The sequence below is a fragment of the Helianthus annuus genome, chromosome 5 (genome assembly GCF_002127325.2).
Source record: "Helianthus annuus cultivar XRQ/B chromosome 5, HanXRQr2.0-SUNRISE, whole genome shotgun sequence".
NCBI lineage: Eukaryota > Viridiplantae > Streptophyta > Magnoliopsida > Asterales > Asteraceae > Helianthus > Helianthus annuus.
This window is the reverse complement of record NC_035437.2, coordinates 8,793,165-8,813,525: the sequence shown is the minus strand read 5'-3', so window position 1 is coordinate 8,813,525 and position 20,361 is coordinate 8,793,165. Positions and strand designations below refer to the sequence as shown.

General features: G+C 38.5%; 1 protein-coding gene across 1 annotated transcript; it reads right to left on the bottom strand.

The window, feature by feature from the left end:
• Window positions 1–18,405: 18,405 nt before the first annotated feature.
• LOC110942629 lies at window positions 18,406–19,827 on the bottom strand. The gene has a single exon (XM_022184403.1). It carries the CDS (start codon window positions 19,825–19,827, stop codon window positions 18,406–18,408), a length of 1,422 nt encoding a protein of 473 aa, XP_022040095.1.
• Window positions 19,828–20,361: the final 534 nt, after the last annotated feature.

The window sequence follows — 20,361 nt, the reverse complement described above, 5'->3', positions numbered from 1 at the left end:
TTTAGCGGAAGCGTATTATTGTAAAACCCATAGCAAATAAGTATCAAACATCAGAAGTGTTTAACAAGGTGATCACGATCCAAGACCCACAACGACCAGCTCCTCCGTGTGCAAGCTCCAAGTACCTAACGATCTGCAAGGCATGTAACAGAATGATCAACAAACTAGTTGAGCGAGTTCACAGAAAATAAATGCGTAATAGTAAGTTCGTTGTAACAGGTGGCTCTACTGGGCCGTATTAGTGATCAGTATATGTATCCTGCACATCCGAGGATAGTGATCAGTATAAGTATCCTTCACAACCGAGGATGGTGATCAGTATAGGTATCCTTCACAACCGAGGATAGTGATCAGTATAGGTATCCTTCACAACCGAGGATAGTGATCAGTATAGGTATCCTTCACAACCGAGGATAGTGATCAGTATAGGTATCCTTCACATCCGAGGATAGTAATATGGTAATCTAGTCATAGTGTCAGTAGTGTATCTATTCAACCTTATCCTTTCAATCCCATTCCCAACACCCCGGGAATCCCATGCCTTGGTAAGAGTGTGAACTCACCTTGGTTTGCTCGGTATGCTAGGTTATGCACTCACAAGTAATTAATCAAGTCCTATTGTATGCACGTATAACAAATCAGTTCATGTTCGAAATGATACGCATGCAAGTCGAGTGTCACACAAATACAAATGTAAACATTCATCATCTAGCATGGCATGTCAAATAATTCAAGTATCCCTTCCATCCTTCGAAATATGATATAACCCATTATCTTTCGAAGGATGTCTATAATCCTACAATAACTTCCGAATCCAGCCTTATCTTTCGACGCACATCCACCTTTCGGCTCATGTGTCATCTTTCGGTCAAACAGTTATCTTTCGGTCAAAGTTATCCTTCGGTCAACACTACTATGGTTCGAAGGTCAAGCATCTTTCGGTCACATCTATGTTTCGAGTAGACAAGTATCTTTCGACACAATCAGTTACGTTTTCACAATCAGTTACGTTTTCACAGAAACAGAAACCCTAATCGTCTGCAGCCATCATCATCATTAACAATCATCAGAATTCATTTAGCACATCTCATCACAACGCAAATCATCCTGAAATCATTGTCTAGCATGAACCCTAGTTTAAACGTATCCCGAAACCGACTAACACACAATATCGACACTAACAAAAATAATGGCCAATTCCAGATTAACGGCACTCATAAATCAGTATTCAACCGTAACGAGTTTCACATAGAATCATATATATATACATCCGACAACAACAATCCTATGGGAAATCTATATCCTCAATATCGTAACAAGAACCCTAATATATAACATAAATTTCAGATTACAACAACAATCAAAACACACGACACGTGAGCACATACGCAGAGGAACGAACGATCAAATCAAATAGATTTACTAACCGAGATGAGGGTTTGGTCACGCAAAGGTTTCCGGTGGTTTCTGGTTTGCCGTCACAGTGAAATAGCTCTAGGGTTGAGAAAAATGACAGTCGACTACGTGCATTCATGTATAAATACGTATTACAGAAGTGGGCCAAGCCCATCTGAAAGACTGGGCCGAAGGATCTGAATTCCAGTCGAAGGATATGTTTCGTGGCCGAAGGATGTCGAAGGATAAAGAGTTGATCCTTCGAATCGAAGGATATGCTTCGAGATCCTTCGATCTGCATATCATGTTTCGATCTAGACTAAGTGTTTTAATAGTATTTCTAATATTATATTCTACCACAACAAGTAATCACATATATGCAACACGACAATACGTTTCATTAAAACACAACGCGTACAATTACAAGTCCAACAAGTCAACTACTAAACAGTCAAAGTCAACGCGCATTTAATGCGAAAGCAAAAGTCAGAAACTCGAGTTGTCACAGTTGATGTAAAGGGAAAAGCTCCATTGGTTGTTGAGAAAAAGAGTTTGAAAAATGACAACATTAAAGTCAAAACTGAACCCGTAAAGAAAGTGGTAACTAAAAATGACAAGTTTTACAAACGGGTTGCATCATCTCAACAAACATGGAAGCCAAAAGTTGCTGAAAAGAAAGCAAGTGATTCAAAACCAAAGGTTCCTGAGACTGAAAAACAATCATCTTCCACCACAACGGTGAAGATGGATGTACCTTTGGATTATTATGAAAAACTTGAAAAATCCATGGTTTCTGAAAAGAAAGAAGTTTCAAAGAAAGACCAACCATCTGGTCAACCTCAGAAAAATGATTTTTTCCTAATAAAAAAGGTTGAGGTTGGGTCTGAAGAAAATTTGAAAATGAATGACAAAAATTTTCCGCCACTTTATACTAAAAAGACTCACATTAAAATTGAGTTGCCTAAGTCAAAAGAGGCTTGGGAAGCTTCAAAATCTAAATAGGCGTTTGTGGTCTTTGCCGGAGCTTCCTAGTTGGTATCGTGAAGCATGAATCAGCATCTTTATTGAAAAGTTCTTGAAAAATGATTGTGTTTTATCTAAATCGCTTTGTGGTTTGTGCAGGAGCTTCCAAGATGTATTTCAAGATGGATCATGGATAGTGGAGCTTCAAGGCATATGACAGGGAAGACTGCATTGCTGTATGATGTGAAGAATATCAATGGAGGTTGCGTAGGATTCGCGGGTAATCAAGGTGGTAGGATTATTGGTGAAGGAACGTTATCCAACGGGATCGTGACGTTTGAGAGAGTTAACTATATTGCTAAGCTGGAGAATAATCTGCTGAGCATCTCGCAGATATGTGACAGGATGTACACTACTCACTTCACTGACAAAGAATGTTTGATCTTGAAGCCAGGATTTGTTATCCCTGAAGAATGGATTATCATGAGGGCACCAAGAGTTAATGATCTGTACGTGTTGGACATGAGCGTAGCTACTATAACCACGGGTCAGGCTCATTGTTTTGTGTCCAGAGCAACTGAAAAAGAATCGAGATTGTGGCATCGCAAGATGGGGCATATACATCTAAGAAAAATGAATCACTTGGTGCACAATGATTTGGTTACAGGAGTTCACGTCAAAGGTTTTCATCTGGAAGGGGAGTGCATTAGTTGTGTTAAAGGCAAACAGAAGAAAAAGTCACCCCCTACAAAGCAAGTCAATTCAGTATCAAGACCCCTGGAATTACTTCACATGGATTTGTTTGGTCCTGTGAATGTCAAGAGCATTACGGGAGATTACTATTGTCTTGTGGTTACTGATGATTATTCAAGATTTTCGTGGGTTTCATTCTTGAAGACGAAAGACGAAACGTTTGAAAGTTTGATGGCGTTGTTCAAAAAGATTGAAAACTGTACCAAAGGCGTATCAGAAGAATTCGCATTGATAATGGTACTGAATTCAAGAACAACAGGATGGAAGAATTTTGTGAAGAACGAGGTATTTTGCATGAGTTTAGTGCTCCGTACACTCAGCATCAGAATGGAGTCGCAGAACGCAAAAACCGGACACTAATCGAGACGGCTAGAACAATGTTCGCAGATTCAAAGCTACCAATAAATTTTTGGGCAGAAGCTATTTCCGCCGCATGCTATACTCTCAACAGAGTTCTCACTGTCAAAAAGTTCAACAAAACTTGCTTTGAGTTAATCAATAACCGCAAACCTAATTTGAAGTATCTTGAACCGTTCGGGTCACCCTATACTGTTCTAGAGCCTTATGGAAAGTTTGGTCCGAAGTGCATTGAGAGATTATTTGTTGGTTATGCAAGTCCTTTTGCGACGTGTCTTCGTTCCAAGTGAGAAGCGGATTATTGAAGCTCCAAATGTTGAATGTCAAGGTTATACTATGCCGCCGCAGAATCCTGGAGATTCATAGCGTTATCATTATGAAAAGTTGTGGGATTCGTTTGACATGAGAGAAGAATCAGAGGAAGAAGAAGATTTCTTTGATGAGTTGGATATTTTGCGAGAGTACGAGTCGCAGCAAAGGTTCCCAGCTGAGTATTCTAGACGACCACAGGAAACTTCAAATGATGATGAAGCTGGTCCAAGCAATGCTGGTGAACATGATGATGTCCAACAAGATGAAGTTGCTCCTGGTAATCAGTCGGTAGAGAATGATGATCAAGAAGCTGATAACATGCCAGTATTTGATCATGGTGATTCAGATTCTGAGGGGGAGCAGATCCAAATTTCAAGTTAAACAAACCCAGTCGGTGAACATGATGCAGATCAGAATGTTACTAATCTGGAGGGCAATGTAGATGTTTCAAGCGAAGTAATGCCAAGAACTCTTTCATACCATCCAGAGGAGTTGATCATTGGAGAACTACAATCAGGCGTTCGCACTAGACGTCAAATTGACCAAGGGCTTACTTGTTTTTATTCTACAGTAGCACCTTTACAAACAGATTTTTCACTAAGTTGTTTTATTTCGCAGATCGAACCGCGAACTTACAAAGAGGCGCTAACTGAAGATTCTTGGGTCAATGCAATGCAAGAAGAGTTAAGTCAATTTGAGAAGTTAGGAGTGTGGAAGTTGGTTGATTTACTGGACGGTCACAGGAAGATCAATACAAAATGGGTATTTAAATGCAAAAGAGATGATCGTGGAGTTGTTGTTCGAAACAAGGCTCGACTCGTAGTCCAGGGTTTCAGTCAACAGGAGGGGATAGATTTCACTAAGGTGTATGCTCCTGTCGCTCGACTGGAAGCGATCAGAATCTTTCTAGCATTTGCATCGTGGAAAAACTTCAAAGTATATCAGCTAGATGTAAAATCAGCATTTCTTTATGGTAAGGTTAAAGAGGAGGTATATGTCGGACAACCACCGGGCTTTACCGATCCAATCCACAAAAACAAGGTCTATTTACTGGACAAATCGCTGTATGGTTTACACCAGGCCCCAAGAGCTTGGTACGAGACTTTGTCTCAACACCTACTAGCCAACAAATTCATTCGTGGAAAAGTGGATGCCACTCTCTTCACCAAAGAGGTCGACGATCATCTTCTGATAGTTCAGATATATGTGGATGACATAATATTTGGGTCAACAAATGAAAGTTTGTGCAAAGATTTCGAACAAGTGATGAAGCAAAAGTTTGAAATGTCATCAATGGGGGAGATGAAATTCTTTTTGGGTCTTCAAGTTGATCAACTACCTGAAGGAATATTCATTCACCAGACGAAGTACGTTCATGATATTCTAGAGAAATTTGGGATGTCAGGTTCTACTCTGGCGTCAACCCCACTCGCAACGAATCATGGGATACACCCAGATCTCACCGGAGACAGGGTAGAAGAGACACTTTATCGTTCCATGATCGGTTCGTTGATGTATCTAACTGCTTCAACACTCGATATCATGTATCCAACGTGCCTCGCAGCAAGATTTCAATCTAATCCAAGAGCATCGCACATGATTATTGTGAAAAGGATATTACGTTACCTGAAGGGTACTCCATCTTTGGGGTTATGGTATCCTAGAAAAGGCGATTTCATGCTCGAAGGGTATCCCGACTCAGATTTCGGATGCTGCAAAGTCAATGCTGTAGGATCGTTGTTGGACCCAAATGAGTCAATCAGAAGAGTCGTTTATCCGAATCAAAGGCGGAATCAATGACGCAGATGCTCAAAGCAAATATAATGCCTCTTATATTGATATTACACTGATTTACAACCTGGAGACAAACTGGCAGCACTTCGTTACAAGTTCAGGTTCCGTGCTAAATGAACAAACGAATGCACTATATATAGTAGAGCTAATTTAACTTATATGACCAAATGCCTTATGAGCGAAATCAGAATCTTCTGATTGCGCTCTAGGTGACCTTGGTCCATATGAGCGAGATCAACACCTTAACTTCTAGTCTTTGATTCTCGAACCTCGTGCACTGGTTATTCTAACCTATCCTATTACATGATACAAGACAAAGTCAATAGACGTAATACACCAACAGACTCCCCCACGGATATTGACGAAGTCTTCAGTGACTAATCTTTATCATCACACCTCTTCAGTCTTGATCATTCTGCCTTCTCATTCAGATTGTAACATTGTAAGCATCCATCACTCTCTTGATCAACTTCATGCTTTTGAATGTTATACCAGGATCTTATCACTGGCTCTATCATCAACAGCTTTATCATAAGGCTCCCACTTTCGTCAAGCTGCCGTGCTTTTAGGGATCGACACCTAGCTTTCCATCTATAGGCTCCTCCTAACTTCAAGCTTGTCTTCAGACTCCCCCTTAGACTCTGCTCTCGGGATAGTAGTCTGGAATTTTCCTGCAATCATTCATACAGTTATAAGTAACAACATTTTAAACTTCCAGATATCGTAATCTGGCAATCCAATCTCCTCAAAATCACTTCTCATGAATTTGGCAGTTTCATCGAATCGTATCGGAAACTAGCTCTATAACAATATGAGCATCCAAATCCCCCACAGTTAATCTTCCAAGTCCAAACTAATGACCTTGGAGACATCACAAACTGTTTTTGATTTTGTTTTTTTTTTAAATCAAATTTCAAATTAATGAACTTGATTTATTTTTAGAAACAAAATCAGCTTACATAGATTTTGAAACGCAGCATCTCAAACATTGGTTGTCGAAAATAAAGCAGAAATCAAAACCTTTTTGTATTTTCTGAAAATCTTTTATTTTTACATACAATATTTTTGTTTGAGTATGCGTCAGAGGATCATATCAGTTATTGACAAATTACAAGTACCGTTGAGCTTAATTCACTTTAAGATTTAAACAATTCACTTAGATTGTCGATATACTGGTCCACTTAAATTTTCATACAAATTTCAACTGATCCAGGATACGTATTAGGTATTTTAAGAACTTAAACTCATTCATGTGTCCCACCTCTTGAATATACTCCCGTATCCAGAATCCCAATATTTAGTCTTACAGGTGAGTATACCACAGATGATATCCGTAAGGGGTTAAATGCGAGGGCCGTGAGAGCTCAGGTCGATACTTCCGTATACGCAGAGAGATGACGGCTCCGACTTTTCGGTGTGTCCCCTTTAGAGGATCTTTTTGTTTCAACAGCACACGATTAGCATTTTGCAATGTTTCATCGTTTTTTATGCTGAGGGTGGTGCTATATTTCTACCAGTGCGGAAAGTATTATTCGGGGACTAGGTCAGAACTTCCATTCAGCAGAAGTCCCGGAATAATACCCCAGATATCACTGAGTATAAAGACCTAGTATCTCAGAACAAGGGACCTTTCAAACGAGATTTCAGGGGTTACCTATATATCCAAATAGTGTTCCCCACGAAAGAAGCAAGTGTTTGAATTAAGGTTTATATCCCGAAGAAGTTTACTAAGTGTATAAAAACCTATCGACATATCATCAGTGAGACTGTTTAACACTATTTAATCATTACATTTCCTTTTGCATACTGTAACTGTCTACTGATGTACTATCATTTCCTCTTTTTACGCAAAACTCAATTTTTAAATTTTATCATGTTTTTGGCTTTTTCAAATTTTCTAATGTTTTTGGATTTTCTAATGACAATTTTTCTCCCCCTAAAATGCAAAACCATTAAAAATTTGACAACACGATGCTTATAGCTTTGTCTCGCCATCCATTTTCTGCTTCTCGTGTACTGAAAAACACTAAAAGCAGTAATTACCCCCATGATTTACAACACATTGATTTTTACATTTTGAAAACCGTTTTTCAATCTAGTGAAAGTAATCATGTTTGTTCAGCCGTGAGGGTTTCGGCATATTCAATCAACATATATTCAAAACAAAAAATTAAAAACAAATATATTTTTGGTTTTTAATTTTTCATGTTTTTAGGTTTTTGAAAATATTGTTTATTTATGTACAGAAAACAACCAAACTAAACTCCCTGTTCAACCAAACCAGGGTCCAGCAACCTCTTCCTCCTCTTCAAGTGTCAGGCTGCTCTTGTTTTCATTCTCACAGTCTTTGGTTCCGATGAGCACCTGCACATTCAACAATTTGGTCATTTGAACAACGCAACCCAAGCCTGTTTAGACTCAGGTAGTTGAACATGAATCTTTCCAGGTAAATCTGGATAATTTCTTTCATTTTTCTCAAAAACATCATCAATTTTAATCTCAACTTTTTCTTCTTTTACTGAATTAACATGTTTCTTAACAGACCATGTTTGACCTGTCGGTGTTCCTCGTTTGGAAAAATGTGACTCTTTTTGAACACTTTGTTTCTGAACAACATTTGGTTTCCAAAACTGTTGAGGTTTTGTCATATCAACTGATGTTTTCCAACTCTGTGTTGTTCTGAATCTAGGTGTGTGAGAATTTCAGGTCTGTCTTGAATCAAACTTTTCGGGTTTGATTTCCAATTTTGATTTGAAGCAAACTTGTTCGTATTGTTCCTCCAAGTTTGTTTCGAATCAAATCTGGTTGACCTTGGTTTTACATCCTCAGATTTCTGTTTTTCAACATCAACAGACTTTGGATTTGGACACTTTCGTGCAACATGTCCAATTTGATCACATTTAAAACACACTTTCTTTGAAACATCCTTGGCCTGTTGTGGTTTCTTTTTCATAACATCAAACTCCTCATTAGACTGTTGTCCAATTTTGAGTTTTTCCTCTTCTGCTAAACTTTTTCCTTGAACAAAATTTGTTTTTGCCTGAACATTTTATGTTTCATTTTTCTTCCAATTTTGTTTCTTTTTATAACCCAAACCAGCCTTCATATTTTTCTTCTTAAAACCAGGTTTGTTATAAAAAGTTTTGTGACCTTTACTAGCAAACTTTGGAATCTCAGACTTCTCAATCTCAACCATTTTGAAAACTTTATCAACCTTTTCTGAAATCACATTCTGAATCGGGAATACAACTTCTAAGAATAATTTGTCCGATCCAATCATGGTATAGACCAATCCTTTTGAATCATCATTCAAATTTTTCTCGGATTTTGTGTTTCTCAGATATCCATCATAAAGATTTCCTTCATCTTCATCCTGTGATTCAGACTTACCTTTTGTAGACTCATCTTTCAAAACGCTTTCAACAAACTTACTTACCATCTCTGAATCATTAGCATCATCAGATTTGGAGTAAGTCACATCGATACTTTTAGGTAACTGGTCAGCTATGTTCAAACCCTTTTCCACCTTTTCCTCATCATAAAAAGTATAATTGTTTCTCAATGGTGGTGGTACCTAATGAAATTCTGAACCAATACCCTTTTTGTTCTTGTCAGTATCTCTGTCATCTGGTGTGATGTTGAAAATGCGTTCGAGAATGTACGAAGAGTTATGATAACTTTGAAGTTTGGTTACAACCTTTTCTTTTTCAACCAAGACTTGTTTAAGATTAGCAATTTCATCAACACATTTGTTCAATTCAAGTTGCTTTTCTTTAAACTTTCTCTCATACATTTCTTTAGTGACTAAAGTTCCAGACAATCTTTGATCAAAACTTTTGACTTGGCTTTTCAAAGTATCATAAGCTTCTTGTACTCTCTGACTCGACCACTTCAAAGAATCATACTGTTTATGTAAATCTTGAAATTTAGTTTCTTTTTCAACACAATCAACACATTTACCTATACACTTTTCTGTCAAAATCTTATTTTCTTTTTCAAAACCATGACATTTCTGTGTTAGCTTTTCAACCTTTAGTTTCAAAATTTCCTCTGTTTCAACCATTTCTTTACATTTCATTTTGAAAACATTTTCAAGTTTGTTCATTTCAACTTCTTTTGTTTTCATCATTTCATCTTTTTCAAAACAAGCTCTACGTGTTTCCATGCATTTCTTGCATTGTTCAGTTGATTTTGAGATTTTAGAATCAGAATTTACCTCAGTGATTGGCACCTTAGTGTTTTCAGTTGTCTCTTTCTGTTTCAGCTCTTGTTTCTTCTCGTTACCAGCACCATCATCACTAACAGACTTGAAATTCTCAATCTTTTCCTCAGTCTCTTTCAGCATCGGTTCTTCTTTCTTCTTCTGTTCTTCTTCAGCTTTCTGTTCCTCTTCAGCAGCAAACTTTGCAGTAATCTTCACCTTTTCAATCATCTTCTTCAATTCTTCTTCTTTTCTCTTCTTCATTTATACCACCTTCAGTAGACTTGCTTCACAAACTTCTCTTATCTTACTCTCCAAATCCGGGAGATATTCTTTATCAGATAACCTTCTTGTGTTGAAAGTAGCCTGTCTTGGAAGCAAATTTGTTCCAGCTTCAAAATCCACTTTTGATGGGTCAACAACTGGATTACCCCGATGATCCATGTAACATTCCAAATCATCATTCCATCTTTTTGCTCTCTGGGCTTCTTTGAATGGTTCATTTAATTTTCCGATTTTCCATCTTGCATAATCTGCTTTCCACCATCTATCAGGATCAGCATCAGCTACAAATGCATATCCAACTGCATCTTCTTCAGGGCAAACTTGACTCCAGTCGTAACCTTCATTGTCATGAATAACTGCAAGAGCCCTTGATTTTTCTTCAGGCTGCTTCAATCTTGGAGGCTCAGACTTGTTCTGATGATAAATCGCTTTCTTGTAATAATCTTCTTTGAACGGGTTTTCAGAATCATTAGCATAATCATTTATTCACTCGCGTTTAAAGTGACCTTTTTGTTTACATTTGAAACATGTCACCTTTGATTTGTCAAAGCCTAACTTGGTAGAGGGTCCACCAATAGACTTTCTTCCGGTTATTTCCATGAAACGCTGTGCCCTCCTCACTGCACTGGCCATGCACCATCTTATGTCGATCAATTCCATCTCCTCAGGATCGATTTGATCGTAATCTTCTTTCGTCAAGTTGGTGTTGCCAATCTTCCCGCCGACGAGACTTTCGTATGACTCAAGAACAAATGCCAAGAAAACCATCTGTTGTTTTGCTGACACTTCACTGAAATTCTGCCCATTCTTCAAATCCACTGCGATATTACACTGAAATAAATTCTTGGAAGAAGATTGACGTGAAGTGTTTAAAGAAGATCCACTGTGAAAACCACTGTGAAGACTTTCATTGTTTACTGAATTTGAACTTTCTGCAGAAAATGCTGTTCTTGAAGACCCAGCCTGTGGTACATTTCCTCGGTAGTAAAGTTCCACATTCTGCTGATGAGCTGGAATGTTGACCTTAGATCTCTTTATTTCCAACTCATGGCTTTCAAGCCTTTCAATCAGCAAATCCACAATTAACTCTTCAGACATGATTGTATTTTTCAACATTAGAGCGAAGTATTACCAATCTTGATCATTTGGCAATGAATCAAACAATTTATCCACCAGCTCCTCTTCAGTATATGTGATTTTGTGTCTGGCCAGCTCCATTTTCAGATGCCCAAATCTTTCGATCATTTTACAAACAGATTCATTTTTCATGCAACTGAATAGATCAAATTCTTTACGCAACAATTTCTTTTTGTTTTTAACAATTTCATTACTTCCTACACACTTTCTCTCTAACGCTTCCCACAAACTCTTCGAAGTTTTCTCTTGTTCAAGTAACCAGATAATATCTTCTCTTACTGATTATTTGATTAATGTGATCATTTTATATTCAGCCACAACATTTTTTATATCTATGTCTGTGAAATCTTTTTCATTTATCAGCTCTCCTCCCTCTTTTACTGGTGCAGTATATCCATTTTTCAATTTTAACCAGCTTTCAGGAGCGAAAGCTTTTACCCACCCCTCAAATCGGTTTTTCCACCAGTTATAATCTTCAGCTTTTATTAGCTTCGGTGGTTTTTGTTGACTTCCATACATGTTCTCAAACTTCAAATTCTCCGAAATCTCTCTTGAATATTCTCTCATCTCAGATCTTCTATCTGTCGATTCGGAAGTGAACGCGTTGTAGAATGTGTTGTAAAATTCTTCACCGTTGCTTGACATCTTCAATCACCTGGAGAACATACAAACAAACTTAATCAGTTTAAACAATATCAAATATTCTGAAATACACTGACACTCGGTTGTCGTGAAATGATCTTGACGCGAAAAGGTTCACTTTCGAGCGAAATATGACTCTTGAGCAAAATAGCACACAAGGTACTCTCGAGCGAAATCAAGTATTAGCACTTTGAGCGAAATCAGACTTTATGACTTTCGAGCGAAATCAGTTCGAACTCTAGAGCGAAATAGCAGTCTTTGCTATTAGGAGCGAAATAAGAATATCACTTGGAGCGAAATCATGTTTCTTTGTGTCTCAAAAGCGAAATCAGACTGTCATTGAAGCGAAATCACACATTGTCCGTTCGAGCGAAATCAACTCGAAGTCCATTTTTGTCCATTTTTAGTCTGAATTTAGATGTGAAACTTTCAAGGGTTTATCTATGTCCAATTTTAAAAATCAGTGAAATTTTGATCTGGTTTTGATCGGTAAATTTTTTTCTGTTGAAGAAAGAAGGTGTAGAAGACAGAAATCTGATACAATTGAGCTAAACTCTTCCTCCTGTGCTCTGATACCACTTGTAGGATCGTTGTTGGACCCGAATGAGTCAATCCGAAGAGTCGTTTATCCGAATCAAAGGCGGAATCAATGACGCGGACACTCAAAGTAAATATAATGCCTCTTATATTGATATTACACTGATTTACAACCTGGAGACAAACTGGCAGCACTTCGTTACAAGTTCAGGTTCCGTGCCAAATGAACAAACGAATGCACTATATATAGTAGAGCTAATTTCGCTTATATGACCAAATGCCTTATGAGCGAAATCAGAATCTTCTGATTTCGCTCCAGGTGACCATGGTCCATATGAGAGAAATCAACACCTTAACTTCTAGTCTTTGATTCTCGAACCTCGTGCACTGGTTATTCTAACCTATCCTATTACATGATACAAGACAAAATCAATAGACGTAATACACCAACAAATGAAAAATCAACAACTACGGGATGCTAGTTCTTTGGACCTCGTTTGGTTACCTGGCAGTGTAAGAAACAAACGTCTGTGGCGCTTTCCACATGTGAAGCGGAGTACGTGTCTGCTAGCAGTTGCTGCTCTCAGATCCTGTGGATACAGCAACAGATGCGCGACTACGGTTTGCAATTTCTTAACACACCTCTTTTTGTTGATAATAAGGCCGCTATAAATATAACGAAAAATCCATTAAATCACGCTAAAACTAAACACATGGAAATTCGACATCATTTCATCCGAGATTGCTTCGAGTAGAAGTTGATTCAAATAGAGAAAATTCACACTGACAATCAGAAAACTAATTTACATACCAAAGCTTTTGACAAAACACGTTTTAAATTTCTTTTAAAACTAAATGGTATGAAGCTTCTATCGGTGTCGGATGGCGTTATTGGCGTTGATGAAGGTACTGTTGTAGATGAAGATGAGAAACAATCTGCAATGGTTTGTCGATTTTTTACTTGTTTTGGTATTTAGGGGGAGTAAATATTTTCAAAAAATACAAAAACAGCAAAAAAATTCAAAAATACAAAAACATGATAAAATTTCAAAATTCTAAAACAATAAAAAATGAAAAAAAGAGCTTGTGTAAAAAGGAAAAATGATAGTACATCGGTTTAACAGTTACGGTATGCTAAAGATTTGTAAAGAGTTAAATGCGTTAAACAGTCTCACTGATGATGTGTCGATAGGTTTTCGCACATTTAGTAGATTTATTCGGGATATAAACCTAAAATTTTAAACTTGCTTATTTCGTGGGGAACACTACTTGGATATATAGGTAACCCCTGAAATCTCGTTTGAAAGGTCCCTCTTTCTGAAATACTAGGTCTTTATGCTCAGTGATATCTAGGGTATTATTCCGGGGCTTCTACTGAATGGAAGTTCTGACCTAGTCCCCGAATAATACTTTCCGCATTGCTTGAAATATAGCACCACCCTCAGCATAAAAAACGATGAAACATTGCAAAATGCTAATCGTGTGCTGTTGAAATTAAAAGATCCTCTAAAGGGGACACACTGAAAAATCGAAGCCGTCATCTCTCTGCGTATACGGAAGTATCGACCTGAGCTCTCACGGCCCTTGCATTTAACCCCTGACTGATATCATATGTGGTATACTCACCTGTAAGACTGAATATTGGGATTCTGGATACGGGAGTATATTCAAGAGGTGGGACACATGAATGAGTTTAAGTTCAATTAGACATTTAATTCGTATCCTAAATAGATTGAAAATTGTGTGAGAATTTAAGTGGATCAATATATCGACAATCAAGGTGAATTGTTTAATTCTGAGTATGAAATTGAGCTTAACGGTACTAGTGACTTGTCTGATAACTGATATGATTCCCTAACACGCTCACCAAAAATATGTTCGTAAATAGTTTATGTTCTTTACATTCAGCAATTTAAGTTTCTGTATTCATTTTCTAGTTTAGAAACATTATTGAAAATCCAAAAAGATTTTTCTTTTCTGCTTTATTTTCCGACAAACCAAAGTGGAGAGTTGATCGTTAGATTCTCTAAAGTAAAAGCAGATGCAGGAAGTTTCTAGACTGGAGGATGAGGAGAGCTTATCTTTGATTAAGATTGATTGATTGAATAGTCAACACAAGTTCATTAACTTAATACTTGTTATTTTTCAGAAAATGTTTGAAAATTGTTTAAACAAAAATCAATTTGATTGTCACAAGATCAGCCAAGGTCATTAAGTTGAACTTGGTAGATTAATTGAGTAATCAGGGTCATTAACTTGGACCTGAATACTTGAGTGGATTTCTAGAACTGATAGAATGTTTGTTATTGTGAAAAGATAGAGTGTAATGTTATTTGGTTGAGTAACAGGTTGTGGTCTTCATTATTCTCACGGAAACAAAGTGTTAAAGATTGAACTAGATCAAGATCGCAGATCCCAGCATACTGAGAGGGGGAGTCTGTGAAAGGGGGAGTCTGGATCAACAGTCAAAGGGGAGACTAAAGATGGAGCTAGGTCAAGATTCTGAACCTATGAAGAGAGAGTTTACAATGTGAAGACAAAGTTTGGAAAGAGACCAAGACTGAAGACTTGACGCCGAAGACTTCATCAACATCCAAGGGGGAGTCTGTTGGTGCACTGAATGTCTGTTAACTACGTCTTAATCGAGTCTTAGGTCTAGATAGATTGTTCGGAGTCGGTAAACACGAAAAGTGGTTTTAGCATGTAATTCCGCTCCAAATGACACTTGTGTCATTTGAAGCGAAATCAGGAAAATGTGTAATTCCGCTCCTGTGTGTTTAGAACAGATTTCGCTCCTAAGGTATCTAGGTGATTCCGCACGAGATCACATGGGGTTCCGCTCGAACCATTTCGAGCGAAATCAGCATCCCTATATATATGTTATGTGTGATCTCATTCAGTAGTTGTTTGAGCGGAATTAGAGTCGAGGTGCTGCCGAAATTTTGTCAGAACTTGTTGTATTTGACTCAGAAAGTGTTTATAAAGAGGAAATTAAGAGGAGATAGTTGTGTGACATTGTTTACTTTGATTCCGCCTCTGTATTCAATGATGAACTGCCTTTTACTGACTGTTTACGGTCTCAACACGGTCCAACAGTTCCAAATATAATATTTCGGATCTGCAAAGAACTTCCTCTTTTGATGGTATGACAATCCTTTGATAAGGATTCCACATGCGAGGTAGTTTGCAAAGTCGGTGAACCATGGTGACTCGTTGTTCATCTCGATACTTAAGAGGAACTCGTGGGGGAAATTGTCATTTATTGGTTCCTCCAACGAATTTTCAGAACTGTCATGCTCAAGTCTCGAGAGATGGTCGGCTGCAACATTTCAAGCTCCCTTTTTGTCTTGGATCTCAATGTCAAATTCTTGCAGTAACAAGATCCATCTGATTAGACGCAGTTTTGCGTCCTGTTTGCTAAAAAGGTATTTGATTGCTGCATGATCCGTATACACAATTGTTTTGGACAACACAAGGTACGACTTGAATTTGTCGAAAGCATAAATTACTACCAAAAGCTCTTTCTCTGCAGTCGTATAATTTTCTTGAGCATCATGTAAAGTTTTGCTGGCATAGTAAATAGGATGAAAATGCTTCTCCCTTTGCTGCCCTAAGACTGCTCCTATTGCGTAATCACTTGCATCGCATATTATCTCAAATGGCAATGCCAAGTCAGGTGCAACTAAAATAGGGGTTTTGATAAGCCTTTGTTTAAGATGCTTGAATGCTTTCATGCACTCGTCTGAAAAGACAAATGGAGCATCTTTTTCTAATAAACGGGTCATAGGTCTTGCGATTTTTGAAAAGTCTTTTATGAATCGCCTATAGAACCCTGCATGACCTAGGAAACTTCTAATCGCTCTGACCGAGGTTGGGGGAGGAAGTTTAGAAATGATATCCACTTTTGCTGGATCTACTTCCAACCCGGATTCAGAGATTTTGTGACCAAGAACTACCCTTCTTTCACCATGAAGTGGCATTTCTCCCAGTTAAGCACAAGATTAGTTTCCTCACATCTGATTCACATTCTTTTCAGATTTCCAAGACATTGATCGAAAGAACTCCCGAAAACAAAGAAATCATCCATGAATACTTCCATGGAGTCTTCAATCATGTCGTGAAAAATGGCTACCATACAACGTTGAAATGTGGCTGGTGCATTACACAGCCTAAAAGGCATACGCCGGTAGGCGAATGTGCCGAAAGGACATGTGAAATAGTCTTCTCCTGATCTTCAGGAGCGATAGGAATTTGAAAGTATCCTGAGAACCCATCCAGAAAACAGAAAAATGACTTCCCCGACAGACGTTCCAACATCTGGTCGATGAATGGTAGCGGGAAGTGGTCCTTACGGATGGCATCGTTGAGTTTGCGGTAGTCGATGCAAACTCGCCATCCGGTGACGGTACGAGTAGGAATAAGTTCATTCCTTTCAGTTGGAACTACAGTAATACCACCTTTCTTGGGTACTACTTGCACTGGACTTACCCAAACAGAATCAGATATAGGATAAATCAGCCCTGCATCTAATAACTTAATTACTTCTTTCTTCACCACATCTTGCATATTTGGATTCAAGCGCCTTTGATGTTGTGCACTAGGCTTGTAATTGTCTTCCGTTAGAATCTTGTGAGTACAAAAAGAAGGGTTAATGCCTTTGATGTCCATAATCTTCCATGCCATGGCTTTGTTGTGGACTGTTAGAACTTCGAGAAGCTGTCTCTTTTCCTCATTTTCTAAGGATGCTGAATGATAACATGCAAGTGACACTCCTCGTCTAGAAATGCATCCTCGAGATACGGTGGGAGTTCTTTTAACTCCAACAACGGTGGATCTTCAACCGACGGTTTTGAATTTTCTTCAACTTCACGGTCAATCTCCACAAATTGATCTGGACGTTAAGAACCATCTTTACCGATTCGGAAAACCGGCTGCTCAGTTCCGTGGCCCTCCTGCGAAATGCCATTTTGGTTCTCACTCAAAAGATGTGTGTCCGTATCAATTTCTTCAATCGTGCCTTGGAAATGAGAGCTTACACAAGTATCGACAATGTCGACATAGTAAAGCATGTCATCGTGACTCTGCGGATGTTGCATTGATCTTTTAATATCAAAAGTCACGTGCTCGCCATTTACTCGGAGCGTGATTTGGCGAGCTGCCACATCAACAATCGTCCTCACAGTATTGAGGAACGGGCGTCCAAGTATTAATGGCACTTTTGAATCTTCGTCCATGTCAAGAATAGCAAAATCCATGGGGAAAACAAATTTATCGATTTTAACAAGCATGTTTTCAACAAATCCTCGCAGATACTTGATTGAACAATCTTCAAGTCGAATGCTCATTCTAGTGGGTGAAGGTTCACCTAGATCTAATTTAGCAAAGACCTTATATGGCATAAGGTTTATGCTAGCTCCTAGATCGGCTAATGCGTGACTGGCAGATATGGTGCCAATGAGACAGGGAAGAGTAAAACTGCCCGGATCTCCCATATTTTCAGGTAGATGGTTTTAGAAAAGGTCTGAACAATTTTCATTCATCAACACACAAGACAAGCTTTAGAGCTTCTGCTTGTTTGTGAGGATGTCTTTTAAGAACCTTGCGTATTTAGGCAATTGAGCCAACGCCTCAACAAATGATATGTTCATGTGCAATTGTTTTAACATTTATAAAAACTTACCATGTTGTTCATCGTTATTTTGTTTCTTCAGTCTGCTCGGATATGGAATAGGAGGAATGAAATCTTTAACTGGCTCCTGGAACTGTGCTGTACTTGCCGGGACTCGCCTAGCATGCACCTCGTCTGAAGCGTCAGTTTGGACCGTATCAGTGATCGGTGGTGAGTTCGATTTGTTAGGTCCCGTGGCTTTACCACTCCTCGTCATCACTGCATTAACGTGCCCTCTCGGGTTTGGTTCTGTGTTACCTGGAAGACTACCTTGGGGTCTTTCAGACAACATTTTGGCCAATTGGCCGACTTGATTCTCAATGGTTTGTATTGAAGCCTTCTGGCTCCGCATTTCCCCTTCCTATGCCATGAAACGCTCCTCATGCTGCTGGTATCGCTTTTTAGAAATTTTATTGGCATTGTTGGTGTTGTTTAACAGCTGCGCCATCATCTCCTCTAGTTTCGAGTTGGTTTGAGAGGTTTGAGGCTGGGAAGTGCTTCTTGAACCTAAATTATTGTAACATGGCTGAAAGGTTTGCCCTGATGGCTGAAAAGATTGTCCCTGGGGCTGATAGGATAGCCCCTGAGGCTGTTGTGGTGCGGGAGCGCGTTGAGTGTATCCGAGTGGGTTTTGGTTACTGGAATTGGCTTTCCACCCACAGTTTGTGTGATTCCTCCAACCTGGATTGTACGTGTTGCTGTAGGGGTTATTCCGGGGCTTAATTTGATTGCCCAAATAGTCCACCTTTTCGTGGCCTGTAAACATAACACCCTGCTCACATGTACCTAGCTCGTATGACACCCCACACAACTCACACAATGATTGTACCTGCGAAACGTTTTGAGCTTGATCAAATCTTGCTGCCAAAGCTCCAATCTGTGCTTTAAGAGCCGTATATGTATCCACTTGATGAACTCCAGGAATAGGAATAGATGATGCTTTATTTTGCACTCCACCGTGACAAGAACTCGACTTCAAGGTAGCGTTTTCTATGATTGCATAGACTTCATTGGGTGTTTTTGTTCCAAGATCACCTCCTGCATATACATCTAAACGTTCTTGTGAGTCGTAGTTGAGTCCTTGGTAGAAGTTCAACACAAGTTGTCTTTTGGACAACCCATAATGTGGAACATCGATCAGAAGATCTTTGAACCTGTCCCAAGCTGTGTGTAGAGATTCTCCTTCGTCCTGTTTCAATGTCATGATACGATTCTTAAGCTTAGCTTTCTTTTCTGGCGGAAAATCTTTTTGCATAAAAAGATCGGCCATCTCGTTCCAAGTCGCGATGGACCCTGCTGGAAGTGACAAAAGCCAAGATCGGGCTTTGTCTCGCAAAGAGAATGGAAAGAGTCGCAACCGAATTGCGTCTTCAAAAACGTCTCTAATCTTAAATGTCGAGCACACTTCGAGAAATGAAGCGATGTGCCGACCTGGATCTTCGTGATCCTTCCCATCAAACTGCACAGAATTTTGTAACATGTTAAATATACTAGACTTAATTTCAAAACTCGGTGCTGCTATCGTAGGTCTGGCAATGCTCGGTAGCAAGCCCTCTCCTCCTGGACGGCCGGTCTCATTTAAAGGCTGGTCGTCCTCTACCATAATGCTTCCTGTGTCGTCCTCTGAACTCTCGCTGTTAGAAAGTATCACTGGTTCGTCGATTGCGGCCGCAATCGTATGTGCTACAACGAGTGATCTTTCGCGAAGCCGCCTACTTCTTCTTAGATTATTTTCAGGTTCGTTGGCTAGCTCATCGTTAGCGGGTGAAGGGGGCGTGGACATTAGCCTGCATGTAAAAAGGAAGGCATTATACAGAAAAGAGAACATAATAAAAATATAGGAAATAAGTAATAATAATAATAATGCTAAAATATAACATACTTACATAAGATATTATACAAATCTATTTAAATATCTACTGGATTATTTACTTATTTACATCCGACATCTGTTTTTGGTTGTTTACCAGAATTTCTGAGAAGTCTGGGAAAACTCTTTTTATTTTTGTATATTAGAAAATCTGATATAATCTGATAAAATTCTTATAAGATCTGATAAAAATTTTCGTTCCATCAGAATTTCTGATAAATCCATCAGAATTACCAGAAGATCTGGTAAATTCATCAGAATTGGAAACTGTTGTTTTTAGAAAATCTAATGGGTTTATCAGAATCCATCAGAAAATCGGATAAATTCATTGGAATTCATCAGAAAATCTGATGATTTTATCAGAAAGTTTTATTTTATTTTTATGGAGTAAATAAATAGACAAATGAGTACAGTAATTAAATGAATAAGCTGATAATTTTAATAATT

What these genes read in the sequence shown, in the direction of transcription:
- LOC110942629 (XM_022184403.1), bottom strand. Translation starts at nt 19,827, where the DNA reads ATGTCCACGCCCCCTTCACCCGCTAACGATGAGCTAGCCAACGAACCT.